This window comes from Hyperolius riggenbachi, chromosome 12, assembly GCF_040937935.1.
Source record: "Hyperolius riggenbachi isolate aHypRig1 chromosome 12, aHypRig1.pri, whole genome shotgun sequence".
NCBI classification, from domain to species: domain Eukaryota; kingdom Metazoa; phylum Chordata; class Amphibia; order Anura; family Hyperoliidae; genus Hyperolius; species Hyperolius riggenbachi.
This window is the reverse complement of record NC_090657.1, coordinates 237,970,013-237,990,063: the sequence shown is the minus strand read 5'-3', so window position 1 is coordinate 237,990,063 and position 20,051 is coordinate 237,970,013. Positions and strand designations below refer to the sequence as shown.

The window sequence follows — 20,051 nt, the reverse complement described above, 5'->3', positions numbered from 1 at the left end:
GTCTGTCCCTCAGAAAAAAGTATGTATGTACAGTAGAATCCCTTTATAGTAAACAAGGGACCTGGCCAAGTAATTGACTGTAACAGAATTGGTCAGACATTGTCCATTTATACAGACACATTTGCCGGAACCTGGGAACAGAGTTTACTATATCCAGAGGTTTACTATATCGAGATTCTAATGTATTGAAAATATTGGAAACATTATTTCTTATTCAACATAAGCCTACAGGACTCAATTGCGGCCAGATCGCCACCATCAATAACTCCTTCACCCTTCCCCCTCTTCTCGGCTCCACCCTCCCTGTAAGTCTGGCGGTTTTCCATTACTGTGGGGGTGTGGCTGTGATGGGGCTTTCAGCTGGCTCCACCCACCCGTAACCACACCAACCTGACTGAGAGGAGGGAGTCTGTGAAGAGGCTGCAGATTGTCGGGCAGTGACAGAAGTGGTCACAAGTGATCCGCTGCAACCATTACTATTGTTTATTAAATGCAGTTTTCAAAATTAGATCTGAAAAGGGGATTTTATTAATAATGGTGCCTGCAAAGTGATACTCTGTGTGTGGCTCCTGCCTGTGCCCATAATGTATTGCCAACATGTGCCACGTCATCCTGCGCCAGCCTGTGCCCCGGCATACTGTCTACCTGTGCCCCAATATACTGCATCATCCTGTGCCCCGGCGTACTGTCTACCTGTGTCCCCAACATACCACATCAGCCTGTGCCCCGGCGTACTGTCTACCTGTGTCCCCAACATACCACATCAGCCTGTGCCCCGGCGTACTGTCTACCTGTGTCCCCAACATACCACATCAGCCTGTGCCCCAACATACCATATCAGCCTGTGCCCCGGCATACTGTCTACCTGTGCCCCAATATACTGCATCATCCTGTGCCCCGGCGTACTGTCTACCTGTGTCCCCAACATACCACATCAGCCTGTGCCCCGACATACCACATCAGCCTGTGCCCCAGGATAATGTCTACCTGTGCCCCAACATACTACATCAGCCTGTGCCCCGGCATACTGTCTACCTGTGCCCCAACATACTACATCAGCCTGTGCCCCGGCATACTGTCTACCTGTGCCCTAACACACCACATCAGCCTGTGCCCCGGCATACTGTCTACCTGTGTCCCCAACATACCACATCAGCCTGTGCCCCGACATACCACATCAGCCTGTGCCCCAGGATAATGTCTACCTGTGTCCCAACATACTACATCAGCCTGTGCCCCGGCATACTGTCTACCTGTGTCCCCAACATACCACATCAGCCTGTGCCCCGACATACCACATCAGCCTGTGCCCCAGGATAATGTCTACCTGTGTCCCAACATACTACATCAGCCTGTGCCCCGGCATACTGTCTACCTGTGCCCCAATATACTACATCAGCCTGTGCCCCGGCATACTGTCTACCTGTGCCCCAATATACTACATCAGCCTGTGCCCCGGCATACTGTCTACCTGTGCCCCAACATACTACATCAGCCTGTGCCCCGGCATACTGTCTACCTGTGCCCTAACACACCACATCAGCCTGTGCCCCGGCATACTGTCTACCTGTGCCCCAACATACCATATCAGCCTGTGCCCTGCATACTGTCTACCTGTGCCCCAATATACTACATCAGCCTGTGCCCCAGGATAATGTCTACCTGTGCCCCAACATACCACATCAGACTGTGCCCCGGCATACTGTCTACCTGTGCCCCAATATACTACATCATCCTGTGCCCCGGCGTACTGTCTACCTGTGTCCCCAACATACCACATCAGCCTGTGCCCCGGCGTACTGTCTACCTGTGTCCCCAACATACCACATCAGCCTGTGCCCCGGCGTACTGTCTACCTGTGTCCCCAACATACCACATCAGCCTGTGCCCCAGGATAATGTCTACCTGTGCCCCAACATACCACATCAGCCTGTGCCCCGGCATAATGTCTACCTGTGTCCCCAACATACCATATCAGCCTGTGCCCCGGGATACTGTCTACCTGTGCCCCAATATACTACATCAGCCTGTGCCTCCTACATACTACATCAGCATGTCCTGGCATACTGTCTACCTGTGTCCCCAACATACCATATCAGCCTGTGCCCCGGCATACTGTCTACCTGTGCCCCAACATACCACCTCAGCATGTCCTGGCATACTGTCTACCTGTGCCCCAACATACCACATTAGCCTGTGCCCCGGCATACTGTCTACCTGTGCCCCAACATACCATATCAGCCTGTGCCCCGGCATACTCAGTGTTCTCCCCAGAAATTTTTTCCAGCCGGGTGGCATGAAAAATTAGCTGGGTGGAAGGAAAAAATTAACCGGGTGGTAGGAAAAATTAGCCGGGTGGGGCGAGATGAGAGAATGCAGGGTCGGTGATTTTATGTGCAACTCTGCTTACAGCATAGGAGGAGGTGAGCTGATAACAGCCGGGTGCTAACCAAAACTAGCCGGGTGGAGCACCCGGCTAAAAGAGCCTGGGGAGAACACTGCATACTGTCTGCCTGTGCCCCAACATACCATATCAGCCGGTGCCCCGGCATACTGTCTACCTGTGCCCTAACACACTACATCAGCCTGTACTCTTTCATACTGTGTACCTGTGCCCCAACATACTACATCAGCCTGTGCCCCAACATACCACGTCAGCCTGTGCCCCGGCATACTGTCTACCTGTGCCCCAACATACCATATCAGCCGGTGCCCCGGCATACTGTCTACCTGTGCCCTAACACACTACATCAGCCTGTACTCTTTCATACTGTGTACCTGTGCCCCAACATACTACATCAGCCTGTGCCCCAACATACCACGTCAGCCTGTGCCCCGGCATACTGTCTACCTGTGCCCCAACATACCATATCAGCCGGTGCCCCGGCATACTGTCTACCTGTGCCCCAACACACTACATCAGCCTGTACTCTTTCATACTGTGTACCTGTGCCCCAACATACTACATCAGCCTGTGCCCCAACATACCACGTCAGCCTGTGCCCCGGCATACTGTGTACCTGTGCCCCAACATACCACATCAGCTGGTGCCCCGGCATACTGTCTACCTGTGCCCTAACACTACATCAGCCTGTACTCTTTCATACTGTGTACCTGTGCCCCAACATACTACATCAGCCTGTGCCCCAACATACCACGTCAGCCTGTGCCCCGGCATACTGTGTACCTGTGCCCCAACATACCACATCAGCTGGTGCCCCGGCATACTGTCTACCTGTGCCCCAACACACTACATCAGCCTGTGCCCTGGCATACTGTCTACCTGTGCCCCAACATACCATATCAGCCTGTGCCCCGGCATACTGTCTACCTGTGCCCCAACACACTACATCAGCCTGTGCCCTGGCATACTGTCTACCTGTGCCCCAACATACCATATCAGCCTGTGCCCCGGCATACTGTCTACCTGTGCCCCAACATACCATATCAGCCTGTGCCCTGCATACTGTCTACCTGTGCCCCAATATACTACATCAGCCTGTGCCCCAGGATAATGTCTACCTGTGCCCCAACATACTACATCAGACTGTGCCCTGCATACTGTCTACCTGTGCCCCAATATACCACATCAGCCTGTGCCCTGGCATACTGTCTACCTGTGCCCCAACACACTACATCAGCCTGTGCCCCGGCATACTGTCTACCTGTGCCCCAACATACTACATCAGCCTGTGCCCCGGCATAATGTCTACCTATGCCCCAACATACTACATCAGCCTGTGCCCCAGGATAATGTCTACCTGTGCCCCAACATATTACATCAGCCTGTGCCCTGGCATACTGTCTACCTGTGCCCCAACATATCATATCAGCCTGTGCCCCGGCATACTGTCTACCTGTGCCCCAATATACTACATCAGCCTGTGCCCCAGGATAATGTCTACCTGTGCCCCAACATACCATATCAGCCTGTGCCCCGGCATACTGTCTACCTGTGCCCCAACATACTACATCAGCCTGTGCCCCGGCATACTGTCTACCTGTGCCCCAACATACCATATCAGCCTGTGCCCCGGACAGGATGATATTCATCCCGGACGGGTAAATGTTACCGGCAGCGATCAGGAGGATCAAAGGGGACCAGAGGCACTTGGGGGGCATACTTAGCTAGCGAAGTGCTAGCTGAAGACTATAAATAACATTGTATAGGCAAAAATCCTCCCAGGGCCATATGATCCCCTGCGGCGGCTGGCCTAAGCCTAGGTCAGGCTTACCGCCAAGGAGGTTAACCTCCCTGGCGGTAAGCCCGAGCTGAGCTCGGGCTATGCCGCGCAGGGGGAGATCTCAGCCCCTGGTGGGGCGATTTGTGCGCTGTAAATTGCTGTGCGCGCAGCCAGCACTTTGCTAGCCGTGCGCACAGCTTGATCGCCGCCGCTCTGCGGCGATCGGCCGCACGCAGCGGCTGAAGAGGGGCCCCCCCCCGCCAGAGCCCTGCGCTGCCCGGACCAATGAGTTCCGGGCAGCGCTATGGGCTGGATCGGGTGTGCCTGACGTCAGGACGTCGGCTGACGTCCATGACGTCATCCCCGACAGGAGAAGCCAAACAGGGGAACGCGTTATATACGCGTTCCCCTGTTTGCTATAGATGCCGGCGACGATCGGACTAGAGGGCCACATGCGCCCTCTAGTGGTGTTTCATGTAGCTACCACTCTGGTAGCTTTACATGAAACAAAAATTTTTTTTTAAAAAAAAAAGGATTTTTTTAAATTAGAAAAAAAAAAATTAACCGCCAAGGAGGTTAAACCACCACCACAACAATGAAACCTATGTAAAGTGCTTTTCTCCCATAGGACTGTAAATAGTGATGTGTACAGGGGGAAAAGTAATGTAATCATAAATGCCAGACTAAACAGGGTCTCTTCATTTTTGATTTAATGGTGTCCAGGGTTGGAGCTGTCTTCATTAAGTTTGGCAAGGCATTCCACAGGGTAGGAGTAGCATGACAGAAAGCCCTGGCTTCAAAGGTTTTTAGCTGGACTGTGGGGGGTGGTCAAGTAAAAAAAAAATAGTATGTTCACTTTGGACAGGATTGTGTGTTCAATATGAACTGCACATCTCCTTTGGTAAATTGCCCTCCTCCCCATCCATCCCACACCGTAGCCTGAAATGTTGGCCTCCCCTTCCTGTCTTGCCGACCCGGTCTATATCATCCTTAACCTTTTCTGTGTTGTGTAATCGTCATATGTTGTCATTTATGGTGATTTGAAATAATGCCTCTTCTTTCCCGTTTTATTTCAGTACTCCTCCACGTATCTCTGCGTCAACGAAGATTCGTCCAATATATACGGGAACGATATTCCAGCCTAGCCTCTCTTCTCTAATTGGCCTACGCCCAACGGCGGCCATGTTGCATGCGCAGCCTTTGAACTCTTCCGTGCTGCAGAGCATAAGGAACTAACTGCAGCAGGCAGTGGCTGGTCGGCGACTATTTCACTACAGATACCACGGACCACGGAATTAAGCCTTCAAGCAGCTGACATGTATCAAAAACTGGACTTCAAAGTGAACCACACCTTGTTCAAGTGTCTGACCTGCTGCTTTGTAAGAAATTCTGCAAGCAAGTCACTTTTTGGACTGACGACACTTTGGATCTTCTGTGCTGCCATGGTTTTACAACCTCCTGAACGTATTACAATAGTATAGCAGTGTAAATACTGATCTTGCCCTAAAATGGTTAATAATTAATGAAAGAATCGTGTAAAAATTCTGTGGCTCCACATCGCCACCTCTTGTCCAGAAGTGGTAATTGCAGCTGTGCTGTTTTAGAACGTTAATTCAGAAATACTCAATTCTTTAGGGCTCTTCTAGGTAGATGTAAAAGTCTCCTTTGAACCAATAATGAAACTGACACGCAGGCCTTTATTGTAAAAGGACGGAGCTCAGTATGACTCCGTGTGAAATCCGTCCTGTATTCTGACTGTTCCAAACCAATGAAAGCTGATGTCTGGTTGGTTGCTATGATAGCTCAGCAAACCCATTATTGTTGTACTTAATCCAGAGACAACTCCCATCTCCTGAATTGCAGAAAAGTGACCCTCCTATTAATTGGTCAGGGGCGACAGCTAAAGACCACCTCAGTGTGTTTAGAAGCCCCCCCCAGCAGGAACGTAACCACATTTGGCTGTGCCCCTCAACCCCCTCTTCCTGCTCCCCCAAACCCCCCCCCCCCCCCCGCCAGATCTGTCAGTCCGCCCTTCCCATACCTCCATCCTGTAAAGTGTGGTGGCGGGAGCTTTGGTGGCCCGGTCCTGTACATAATGTGGAGCAAAACTATATACATTACCTGCTCCTGGTGGCCATACAGGTCCTCTTCATCTTCCTTTTGAGTTTGCCGGGCCATCAGCCAATCGCCATGCAGCTTCCATCTCTGTCACATGACATGGGTCAGAAGCCGCATGGTGATTGCCTGGCGGCACGGCTCTTGTAAATTGAAGAAAAAGTGGAGAAGGATCTGTTGGTGGCCGCCGGAACAGGCAGTGTGTATAGTAGAAGAATGCACTCGGGTATCACACTGCGCTGCGGCTGTGCATTAAGGAAGGCCCACTAGGCCTAGGCTCCCAAGCTCCTTCCACCCCGCGATGGCGAAGGCTGTTATGTCTCGTCCAGACATCGCCTAAAGATTCAACATGCTGACCCAAGGTCTGATGCCAGAGCGTATTGTTCTACTACTCATAATGCCGCCGTTGCACACCGTGCATCCTCCCTGCTCCGTAGTCAGATGGTTCTGTAGCCTAGCGACGCGTCTGTACAGAACTCGGCCTCACACTGTTGACCAAGCGATGGAGTCCCGATCCCAGCGTGCGACAGTCCTCGGACATGTGTACGATGCGGTAATGGGTTGTTTGAGAGCTTTACACAAGCAGGTAGAACTATGTATGTAGGTTCATTTTTTATCACCTGAAACATTCATGATTGTTTATAGCGATATTCGAACGCTCTGCCAAACAATCTGATGTGTGCTATGGAGAGGTGAGGACAAGCGGGAGGCTGTGAGCAGTTGGTTAAGTACACCGGACCACAACCCGCTTTCTTTTCATAGAGGTTGGCGCTCACGATGCTTTTGAAGGCTCAATGACTGTATGCACAACACATTCAAGGTTTACAATACTACACATTCAAAATTAAAAGTCCATCAATAAATAAAAAAAGTCCATCAATAAATAAAATTCTTCATCAGAACGAATTGCAGATCTTCAGATGTATAGAGGCCACCACCACACCCTTTGTGTGCCACTCACCGCAATACACAGACCAACCAATGGTCTATATGCACATCGGGACCGTTCCCGGGTCGTCCCCCACCTCTCTGGCACCAATAAGTTGCAAAGTCCTCCCTTTAGGCCGACTGTCCTCTTGGTTACCTCAATAAAAAGCCTCATATAGTGCAATATCGCTTTAAAAGGTTTATTTAGTAAAAAGTACAAGTTACACTCACATGCTCCTCCATAAAAATGCTCGCTCAGAGTAATTTTTTAAAACGGGCTCTCCCCCGTGATTGATGGCCAGGGCTGGCAGGCTCCGGATAAGCGTATGCTCCCTCTCACCTCCGCCGCGCGCTCGGTAGATGAAAGGACCTTCCGCGTTCGCCGCCTCGCCACTGCTTGTAAGACGCTTCAGTCCTTCCGCATCAGACTCCGCCCGATCGATTTCGTCATAAATGACTCATCAGGGGCCCCTGATGGGTCATTTATGACGAAATCGATCGGGCGGAGTCTGATGCGGAAGGACTGAAGCGTCTTACAAGCAGTGGCGAGGCGGCGAACGCGGAAGGTCCTTTCATCTACCGAGCGCGCGGCGGAGGTGAGAGGGAGCATACGCTTATCCGGAGCCTGCCAGCCCTGGCCATCAATCACGGGGGAGAGCCAGTTTTAAAAAATTACTCTGAGCGAGCATTTTTATGGAGGAGCATGTGAGTGTAACTTGTACTTTTTACTAAATAAACCTTTTAAAGCGATATTGCACTATATGAGGCTTTTTATTGAGGTAACCAAGAGGACAGTCGGCCTAAAGGGAGGACTTTGCAACTTATTGGTGCCAGAGAGGTGGGGGACGACCCGGGAACGGTCCCGATGTGCATATAGACCATTGGTTGGTCTGTGTATTGCGGTGAGTGGCACACAAAGGGTGTGGTGGTGGCCTCTATACATCTGAAGATCTGCAATTCGTTCTGATGAAGAATTTTATTTATTGATGGACTTTTTTTATTTATTGATGGACTTTTAATTTTGAATGTGTAGTATTGTAAACCTTGAATGTGTTGTGCATACAGTCATTGAGCCTTCAAAAGCATCGTGAGCGCCAACCTCTATGAAAAGTTTTTGATATATTGCTATAGAGGAGGCGAACTGGTGTTATATATGTGACAGGAGTTTGGAAAGAGTCTTTGCTGTGAGCGCTAACCTCTTGCTACTACAACCCGCTTTCTGGTGAACCCGCAACCCGCACCGGACCACAACCCACTTTCTGGTTAACCCGCTACCCACACCTGACCCACAACCCGCTTTCTAGTGAACCCGCTTTCTGGTTAACCCGCTACCCACACCTGACCCGCAACCCGCTTTCTAGTGAACCTGCACCAGACTACAACCCGCTTTCTGGTTAACCCGCTACTCGCACCTGACCCACAAGCCGATTAAAATAATAACGGGTACCCGAACCTGACCCGCATTTAGGTTAACCTACAGGTACCCGACCTGATGCCCTGTGGGGGTCTAATTTTTTTAGACCTGCACCTGCATTCTGGTGAATCTGTTCCTGCACCCGATTAAAATCAAAACCGGGTACCCAAACCTGACCCAGATTTCAGATAACCCGCGAGTACCTGACCTCTACCCCAAGCATTTATTGTTCCCTGGGACTTCCTCCAGTCCATATGGGCCAATGGGCATTGTCCTCCTGGGCCACTCTGTTCTTCTGCAGGCTTCTCCATTAAATTCTCCAGTCACGCTCCACTGCGCATGTGTGCGTACCCTAATGTCGCTCCCTCAGGCGGGAGCGTCATACGCACTTCGCTTAAGACTGTAACTGCGCAGGTGCAGACAGGCGACAGGCGCGCAGACAAGGACGTATGCGGCTAGGGCCATGTATGGGTAGTAGTCAGCTTCTACTGGAACTGACTACAGAAAAATGGTGCTGCCTAGGATGACTACAGGGTGCTGGAGGAAGCCCCAGGTACGTATACATGCTTGGGGTCCTCTCATCGCCGGTTTCCTTTAAAGAGGAACTTCAGCCTAAACGAACATACTGTCATTAAGTTACATTAGTTATGTTAATTAAAATAGATAGGTAATATAATCTCTTACCCACCCTATTTTAAAAGAACAGGCAAATGTTTGAGTTCATGAGGGCAGCCATCTTTTTGGTTGAAAGGAGGTGACAGGGAGCATGAGACACAGTTCCAACTGTCCTGTGTCCTGAGCACTTCTCCCAGTTGCTAGGCAACGTGAATAAGGAAATCCCATCATGCTTTGCACAGACTGCATCAGGGAAAAAAAGCCCGGGCAGTTCTTTTTGATGGGTGGAGCTTAGCTAAAAATGCAGCTTTGGTAAGAAAAACAAAGTTCTGATGCTGTGAAACTGTTAAAGAAACACCAAGCCTTTTCAGTTCTGCTGAGTAGATTTTTAGTCACTTTAAGAGCCAAAACAACCTTAGGTCAACAAAAATGTTTCATTTTAGATACAGAGGGGGGAAGTGTTACCATATTGTGCAGGGTTTTATTGCTGCTTCTGTTCTTGTTCTAGAGAAATTTTATTGGTTTCTTGTCTTAAAGGACATCCGAGGCGAAAATAAACTGATGAGAAAAACAATTGTATCTATCCTCCTCCTCCTAAAAATTACTTTTTTAGATATCCCAGAGTTTTATTTTATATTTAAATCTAGATTTTAAGTAATAATCTATGAATTATTTACCCTTTTTATCTCTTTCTTGCTCTCAGAAGCCATTTACTGACAGGAAAGTGTTTTATGGCTGTAGTTACTTATCAGTGAGGGTTAAGCTATAGTCTGACCCAGTCCGACCCGGACAGAAACTGTCACGTACATACCTGATATTTAACTCTTTCAGGCAGAGAAAGAAAAAAAGGAACACAGCCTAGTTATTTGTGTGCCTAGGGCACTGTACATACACATGTCTATCTCATCACGTCACATGTCACTTCGGGTATCCTTTAACAGGAAGTAGAGTAAATCTTAGTAAATCAGGTAGATATCTATAGAAAAGAAAACTTCTAGGTGTGGAGTAAGAATTATTTGCACGGTTATTTGTGCTGTTGCACTAATGACTACGTGGGTAGCCCGGATTATCACAGCACAGGAAGTGAGGTATGCTTTTTTGCTTCTTAATTTTTAGAGGTTAAGGCTGCTGTTGGTGGGACATCGTTTTCACAAATAGGGGCATCCTTTTTTGATTGGCTGTTAACCATTACGTCGTCTGTTTTTGTTTTTTTTTGCTCCAGAATCCTTAAAGTGGATCCGAGATGGACTTTTACTCACTGCATAATTGTGTTCCTTTCTTATTGTTTATAGGGCATTCCTCAAGCCAAATACTTTTTTGTTTTAATACTCTAATTCCCTATAAAGTACACAAGCCACGCCCACAGGTTTTCAGGGTGCCAAGGCACTTTCAGACAGTAGCAAGGGCTCATGGGAGCTCAGTCTGGGGAGGGGGAGGGGGGAATTACTAGCCAGAGATTTCAGAGGCGGAGGGGGGGTAGGTTTTTTGCTCAAGATGCAGATAAGCCTGCCTCTGTGTAATGTTTACAAACAACATGGCTGCTGTCATTGTATCACAGGAAGAAATAATCATATTCTGTTAAAGCTGTTTGCAGCTAGATTTGCTGTGTAAACTATCTAAACTTTAGGTAACCTGTATAGACAAGTTACTTGTTCTAATTATTTTTTCATCTCGGATCCGCTTTAATGCACCACTGCAGTCAACAGCGCCCCCTATGGGACCAATGTACAGGACCAAGGTATAGGGAGAGTTCTCTCGATCCAAACTAACAGCTATGTATGTCACTGCTTCTTTTGTTCCGGGACAGTCATTATCTGATCATTTTTACCGGTGCTCCTTGTTAAGGTACAATAGTTCTTACTCGCAGGATTTTACTGGAACCCAGATTTGGGCATGAACCCTTCCCTAGCGCTGGGCTGCAGGAGAAGCTGCTGGATTAGCTGATGCCAAATATATCAGGTTTAAACAACGTTACTCTAATCATGACCTGCGGACGGACTTCAGGCTGCCACCTGAGTGACCAGTGAGTCTGTGCCCCGCCCCTTGCAGTCTGACCGCACCCCTCCGCTGTGCAATGAAAGTCTATGGAGACGTTCATACTGCTACGTTGTGACATTTTCGCTGCATCTCCGACGCAGAGCCAGAACTACGTTACCGTGCGGATTCTGCATTGCGGTATGTCGGCCGGGAAGACATGTTGAGGGGCCCATACACTGGTCGATTTCCGCCATCGATCGATTCTATAGAATCAATCGATCGATCACAAATCTATCAATTTCCCAGATCGATCGATTTGTGGCCGATTTAGATGGATTTGATCTATCTGACAGGATGGATAATGTAGGTTGATCTGTTGCTGGCAGCAGATCGATGGCCGATAGAGTTGCATTGGATCTAATGGTCCAATAATGCATTTAGATCGATTTCCAATAGATTTCCAAAATAATTAATTCTGAAATCTATTGGAAATCTGTTCCTAGTGGGTGACACACATCAGATAGAGATTCAACCTGACAGGCATCTGACAGAAATCTATCTGATGGTCGAATCTGCTGCAAATCTATAAGTGTATGGCCACCTTAAGTCTATGGCGATGCGTAGATTTTTAAGCAAACACAGTCGCGGCGTGCATCACTAACGCCGGTTTATAGTCTGAAACCGGCCCGAGGATGCTACGCCAAGCAGCAGCCGCCTAATTCGCCGAGTCTGCTGTTACGGCCTTCAGCTGGGCTGCTTTAAGGGGAACCTGAAGTGAGAAGAATATGGAGGCTGCCATATCAAACAATACCAGTTGCCTGGCAGTCCTGATGATCTCTTTGGCTGCAGTAGTGTCTGAATCACACACCTGAAACAAGCATGCAGCTAATCTCGTCACACTTCAGTCAGAAACATCTTATCTGCTGCATGCTTGTTCAGGGGCTATGGCTAAAAGCATTAGAGGCAGAGGATCAGCAGGGCTGCCAGGCTATTTGTATTGTTTAAAAGTAAAATAAAATAAAGTAGCTTCAATACTCCTCTCACTTTAGGTGCGCTTTAAGATCTGTGACCAGATTTTTATATTGGAATTCATCTCTGCTGAAGCTTAAGGTGCCCATACATAAGAAGATTATGGGCAGATTCGACCAAGAGACAAATTTATCTCTAATCGAATCTGCCCATACACTACAGGCCGATTAGCGTCCGATTTCAGCGTGAAGTCATCAGAGAATCGGCTGAGCCGCCGCCCGCCCCGCTGCTGCCCCCATAATGTATAAATGTATGTAGTGTAGTGCATTTATACATTACCTGTCCTGTAGCAGCTTCCGCACACTGTCCGTCCATCTCGCCGGGTAACGGCCGCATACACGCTAGTGGCGCAGAGTCTGACGTCAGCCTCTATGCGCCTTCATGGCGTCAGAGCGCCGCCGGCATGTATGCGGAACCCAGCAAGGTGGACGGAAACCGCGTGGCAGCTGACACCGGACAGGTAATGTATAAATGCACTACGCACTGCATACATTTATACATTGCAGCGGCGGGGGTTTCGTCATCTCAACGCTCGTTCGCAGCTCGGCCGCCGTACCGCCGCGCACCCGACCAAACAACTTCGGCCCGACATCTTCCAGGATGCGCGATCGACCATGCAGCCAATATCTGTCCCGAAATTGGTCGCTTTGTCGGTCGGGCATGCACTTGGCAGCACCAATTTTCATCCAATTCGATTATGATAATCGAATTGGATGGTCGATTAGTTGGTTGGTCGGCTAATGTATGGCCTTTAGTTTGACATAAAACGTAACATTTGGGCACTCTGATTAGATTGTATAGTAGTCTGGTGATTAGACAAGTATAGTAGTCCGGAGCTGGCCTTCAAAGTGATCATTTCAGGGGACTATCCGGTACCTGCACAGGTGTCCATGAATATTGCCACTCAGATCCCTGATTGATGAATCACCGAAGTAAATACTACTGATTATACTAATCTTTCCGGATTGAGGTTTTTTTCCATCGTATCATTACTCCCCAGCCTGCTTGGCCCACTGATGTGTCTGTTACAGGGTAAACTGTCACCCAAAATGATCACAGATTTGGTTTATTTGCCCGGTAGTGGTAAGGGCACACAGATGATTTACCGCGGCTGCCATGAATATTGCACCGCAGGGCTGTATCTCTGCCGTATGGCACCCGGGTCCTGCCACCGCACAGACCGATATCAACATTTATTCCATTGTAGTTCATTGTTTTACATAAGGAAATGTCCAATTTTTTATGGACAAGTGCTTTATTTTTTAAGTGAAACCTGTCTTTCTTAATGACTCATGAAAAGAATAAAAACGTGTAAATGACTGAATGTCGTGTTGCAGTTCTTTAACCTCTCGAGTTCTGCTGCTTAAAGAGAAACTCCAACCAAGAATTGAACTTTATCCCAATCAGTAGCTGATACCCCCTTTTACATGAGAAATATATTGCTTTTCACAAACCCGACCATCAGGGGGCGCTGTATGACTGATTTTGTGCTGAAACCCCTCCCACAAGAAGCTCTGAGGACCGCGGTACTTTTGGCAGTTTGTTACAATGTAACAAGGTTCACAGACAGGAAATAGCTGTTTACAGATGTCTCTAACAGCCAAAACAGCATGCAGCAGCTACATAACCTGCCCACAGTAAAAATGTCACCACGTAATAAATGTCAGAATGTAAATCAGGGAGAGGAAAGATTTTACAATGGGCCAAACACTGACTAAATCATTTATACATAATTATTTTAAAAATGAAGCACTTTTTTATTACATTATTTTCACTGGAGTTCCTCTTTAAAGCGGTATAAAACTCTGACAATGTTCAATAAAAACATGTTTTCCAACTTCTTATATCCCATGCAGTTATCATATTTGCTTGTGTGCATAGGTATTATTATTCATTTAGAAATTACAAGTTCCCAAATCACATTTTTTTGCTCTGAGAGCTGACATAGCATTTTATTCATAACTGGTGTATTCATACTGTAATGTACCCAGAAATGCTTTCTGAGTATCTGTCTGTGTTCTGGAGTGTCTGAATTGCCAGAGAATGTTTACATTCCTCACTTGATACAATTAAGTAAACACAAGATAATGTTATCTCCAGTTTGGATGCGTCCAGCTTTCCCTGCAGGGAGCTTGCAAGTCCTGTGTTTAACTAGTTGAATGCTGTTCTGGTAAAACAAAAAATGGTGGTAGTATATAATACCACATGATGCGCATAAAACAAGGGTGAATGGCCCCAAAGCCCTGGCATTTCAGCACTGCCTTGCTTTTTAACTTTTCATGCAGGAGTAACTAGTTGCACAATGCGGAAACAGTTGTTGCTTGTTTTCCACATCTGCACAAACCAACTTGACTGCCTGGATCCTGATCCTCTGATGCTCCCAATCTTAATAGAGTCAGACAGATCAATATAGAGTTGCTGAGCATTTGAATTCATTTAAATAAGCTAACCCATATACAGGGCTTGCACTTCCATAGGTGCTGCTACCTAGGCAATTGCCTAGGGCCCTCAAGCAAGTTGCTGGGCTCCCCCTAAGATAATTGTGATCCCCAGGGTCCCTTTACAGAGCAAACTTACCTGTCCGGCCAACATGCTTCTCCATTAGTCTGTGCGCTCCTCTCTTCTTCCCCCGCTGGTGTCACTGAAGAGAGGCGTGGGCGAGGATGAAGTTGGGAGCTCAGACTTATGGAAGAAGACCCCGTCTGCACAGATGAGTTACTTACTAATACCCTGCAGGGGCAACAAAAACTACCACTCACTGGGGGGAGGGAGGGGGAGACCTGGGGGGCTTGCCAGCTGGTTCTGGGGCTTTGGAGACACACCCTATCCTCTCTGGTGAGGTGTCAGAAATAAAGGGGCAAAGCCGGATCACCCATGAGGCAATTCTAGGCAGTTGCCTAGGGCCTGAAGAGAGTCTAGGGGCCTGGTGGATGCTAGCAGCCAGCAAATCTAACTACAAAAGCCAGGTGACCATCGGCACTGGAAAAAAAAAGTGAATTCTTGCCTAGAGTCCCACTTCATCTTCATCCTTTTCTGCAAAGGGCCACCTAATGCCACTTGAGGATAGGGGGGGGGGATTTTGTTCAGGGACAAAGAGGTTGTCTGATGCCTCTGGGGAGCCCCCATATTATTTTTGCCCAGGACCCCATTGTGCCACAAATCCTAACAATATGTAAAGCTGAACAGAAGGGATTGCCTATGTCCAATAAAGAGTGAAATGTCGCTGTCAAGCAAGCCTGAGATATGAGATAAAAATTGTATGTGCAGTTCAGATAAATAATAGTACATTAGCAGCAAAGATAGGAGTCTCATATTGTTTCCAGTACAGGAAGAGTTAAACTGCAAAAGAGCTTCACTGAGCTATTCATCCTATTACAGTCCTGTTTTCTAAAGCACTCAAAGGGAAGGCCCAGGAAGAATAAAAATAAACAATCCACTTACCTGGGGCTTCCTCCAGCCCCCTGCATCTGTCCTGTGCCCTCGCCACAGCTCTGGTGGTCTCCTCCGGTGCAGATGCCGATCTCGCCAGGTCGGCATCTACTTGCGCTCCAGCGTGTGGCTCATGGATTTGCACTGACGTCATCCGGACTGTACTGCGCCTGCCCAGTCCGGATATGTCAGCCGACTCTGTGAGCCGCACATTGGAGCGCAAGTAGGCCTCTACCGGAGGGGACTCCGGCCCACCGGTGGGAAGCGGAGCTGCGGCGAGGGCACAGGATGGCTGCAAGGGGCTGGAGGAAGCCCCCCAGTAAGTGAATTCTTTATTTTTACTTTTCCTGGACGTTTCCTTTAACCACTTTACCCCCGCGCGTACGTATTTCTCCGCCCCTTTTTCCACCCTTTAACAACCAGGGACGGAGAAATACGTACTTTCCGCGTTCCCGACGCTGTCCGCGCTCCCGCTCGTAAACACGCCGCCCGCCACTAGTAAACACGCCGCCGCCCGCTCGCCCGGAGATCAATGAACGGGAAAATCCATTCCCGCTCGTTGATCTAAGCCCCGCAATGATCCGCTGCTCTCCTATGGGCAGCGCGATCATTGTGAGAAAAAACTCACGTGTCCAGCCTCCTTATTCTTCCTCCAAGCTTCCGGAAGGAAGCTTGGAGGTCGCATTAAAACAAAAAGTTACTGTGGCCATCTTGTGGCCAAATAGTAAACTACACCCTACACATTTTTCACATACAAATAAATGACTTTTACACATAAAATTAACTCATTACCTCCCACACTCCCCATTTTTTTTTTTTTTGTAATTAAAAAAAATTAAAAAATTTACAATTAAAAAAAATACATAAATAGTTACCTTAGGGACTGAACTTTTTAAATATTTATGTCAAGAGGGTATAACACTGTTACTTTATAAACTATGGGCTTGTAATTAGGGATGGACGCAAAAATGAAAAAAATGCACCTTTATTTCCAAATAAAATATTGGCGCCAAACATTGTGATAGGGACATAATTTAAATGGTTTTATAACCGGGACAAAAGGGCAAATACATTTCATGGGTTTTAATTACAGTAGCATGCATTATTTAAAAACTATAATGGCCGAAAACTGAAAAATAATTATTTTTTTCCCCACATTTTTCCTATTTTCCCATTAAAACACATTTAGAAAAAAATAATTCTTGGCATAATGTCCCACCTAAAGAAAGCCTTAGGCCCGGTTCACACTTGCGGTGGCCCTCCGGAATCGCCGTGCCGGAGCCGCACCGCCTGCAGAACGGACGGAACGGACGCACGGCATAGCAATGAAAGCCTATGCGTCCGTTCACATGCGTCCGTTCTGCCGGACCGGAGCCGGACCGGATCCGGGCCGGATCCGGACTCCGGCCTCCGTTCCAACATGCGCTATTTTTTCATCCGGCCCCTCCGGCAGCCGTATCCGGGGGGCGGAGCCGGACTGCACCATCCGGCCAATACAAACAAATGGGAACCGGAGGCCGCACAACACACTGGCTGAGAAATCCGGATGTTCTACCCCACTTCCTATGCGGATTTTTGCGGCGATATTGGCTGGGGACACATGGGCAAGCATTTTGGAGTGGAGCAGCACAGCTGGATCCGGATCCGGAGATGTTGGCAGCATGTCGGAGGTGGAGGTGAGTGCTAAACAGCAGAGGGCCTGATTCCACAGGTCCCCCTTCTGCTGACCTCCCAGACCCCAACATTTTTTTTTTTTTTTACGTTAACTTTGCCAAACGGATCCGGATCGCATCCTGATTACCACCTGATGCAACCTGACCGGATCCGGATCGGATCCGGATCAGAACCGTACGGATCCGGTCCGGATCCGGTCAGGTCATCCGGTCCGTTTGGCAAACAACCGCTAATGTGAACCGGGCCTAATTGGTGGCGGAAAAAACAAGATATAGTTAATTTCATTGCGATAAGTAATGATAAAGTTATAGACGAATGAATGGAAGGAGCGCTGAAAGGTGAAAATTGCTCTGGTGTTCAGGGGTAAAACCCCTCAGTGGTGAAGTGGTTAAGCAGCCAAGAAACAGTGAGAGACAGCTTGAGATAAGGCTTTACTGCAGGAAAGTGCAAAGGGTCAATATTTCTGCTCTGTGTTACAGCTTAAGGCCTGGAACCCACTACAAAACTACAAAACGAATCGCAATTGCTAGCGTTTTGTATGAGCGGTTTGTAAGCGATATCATGAACGTTTTGCAAAAAGTGCATAGCTTTTTGTAAGCGATAGCGATAAGCGTTTAGCGATTTCCAATTTGATTGGTTAATTCAATTTTTTTTTCCAAACAAATGTTGCCAGTGTGTCTGGTTTTTTGAGCTTTTAAAGGGGACTACACACCTGTTTAACTGTCGGCATCACATACTTTACACAATATATTGTATACATAGATATCAATTGTGTGTAGTGAACACACACATTATAGTAGTCACACAGAAACAATAGTGGTAGTTTGCGTCACTTTTATTTTGTTTTGTCTTTTTAGTGGTTGGCACCTTTTTTTTTATTGAACCAAAACATGTTCAAATACAACTTTGTATCTGTATGAAGCACACATAACATACAAATAACAAGCCAGTATTTTTGGAGTGATGTTTTGTATACTTACATAGAAAGCTAAAATGGTGCAATCAATGTTTCACCACAACACAAATGTAACATAACTTAAACACATACAAATAAGAAGTACGTTTTTTCCAGAGTAAAATCAGGCATACATTATTTTTATCCTATGTTGCTGTATCTTACAGTAAGCAGTAGAAATATGACACAACCAACAGGTTTTGGACTACTCCATCTCCTTATGGGTGATTCTCATGGTTTAGTTTATTTTCAAAAGCGCTTAGAAAATGGCAGTTGCTCTGCCCAACTGGCAAAAAGTGTACAAACAGGTAGGTGACCAGTCTGCATCTTTATATAGTTATTTTTCAGGTCTCTTTAGAAAGAGTAAAAGTCTTGTGGAGAATCTCTCATGAAGAGAGGGACTATTCCAAAACCTGTACGTTCTGTCAGATTTCTACTGCTTACTGTAAGTGACAGCAACATAGGAAAAAAGTAATTTATGGCTCATTTTACTCTGGAAAAAAACGTACCTATTCTTTGTATATGTTTGCACATATTTTACATTTTTCACCATAGTGCCCCTTTAAGTCATGAGTACTACACAGTGCAAGGATAATTAAAGACCTTTCCTCCTCCCTACTGTCACAGCGTGAAGACATCCGCATCGTCATTTGAGGTTAGAGGGTTAGCTGAGCAAGGGCTGTCTTGGCATGAAGATCGCACAAGCTTTGTTGTGCCAGCCTGGGTCAGGGTAAGGGTTCCTGCCTGGCATTGTAGATATGCAGAGTGCTCGGCAGGAACTAATGTGCTGCTTGTAAAATCTCTGCTGCTGGCGCCAAGAAACTCTAGCAATAACCTCCAAGCCTGCTGTGTTGTCCAGAGCTGACAGAGGCTAGGCTGGGCAGCGGTGCAAGCCAGGACAACTCCTGGGCGACAGCATGCCCCTTCTGCCTCAATCCTAAAGATACATCAAAGAGCTAGTTCACACAAAAAAAACCACTAGGGCTTGTTCACACTAGGGGCGGTTTCGCTATTGTTTCAGCGCCGGCGATTTTTCAAACGCCCTAAAAGCGATTGTGCAACGACTCCTTATGGGTCAGTTCATATCTGCGCGTTTCGTCTGCTTTCCGCTCAGCAAAGCGCCGCCTGCACCATTTCTGGGACAATTATGCTATAATGGAAAGTATAGGAAAAGCGCACAACGCTCACAAAATCGATTTATGCGGAGAATGCGTTTGCGCTGTCATGAATAAATACAATTTATTCATTTCCGGGTGAAAGAGTTCACTTTCTGACTGACGTCAGGAGGAAGTGAAAAAAACAGAATCGCTCTGCAAGAACGCTTAGAAAAGCACTTTGTAAAAAATCCCGAACGCGCAGGTAAGTGCCAGGAGGGGAAAAAACGTGTGCTAAAAATCGCAAAACGCGGCAGTCAGCAATTTTGATTGTAGATGGGAACAAAGCCTAAGGGCCGGTTCACATTTGAACAAAATCACGGTCGGCGTACGGCGTTTGGCGTACAAAATCTTGGTATTTTAACGCAATTAGCGCTTGTGATTCCCGTTCAATAGAACATCTCCAAAGTACTGCTTGCAGGGAGTTTGCCATTGATTCAAATCACAAATGCATCAGTGTGAATGTATCCATAGGTATACATTAGCGATAGCGCGTTGCTGATCGCGAGCGTAGTGTGAACCAGCCCTAAGCATAATCACAAATGCTTTTTGTAGTCATTTTTGCATTAAGGATTCGC

General features: G+C 47.4%; 1 protein-coding gene across 6 annotated transcripts in view; it reads left to right on the top strand.

Moving 5' to 3' along the window:
• TTYH2 (tweety family member 2) overlaps positions 1-5,726 on the top strand; it is a 170,255-nt gene extending 164,529 nt beyond the window's left edge. For all 6 annotated transcript variants that reach the window (XM_068262559.1, XM_068262563.1, XM_068262564.1 and 3 more), the window contains one exon: positions 5,261-5,726. In XM_068262559.1, the coding sequence (XP_068118660.1) occupies positions 5,261-5,329 (69 nt within the window). In that variant the 3' untranslated portion in view covers positions 5,330-5,726. The remainder of the gene's footprint in view (positions 1-5,260) is intronic.
• Positions 5,727-20,051: the final 14,325 nt, after the last annotated feature.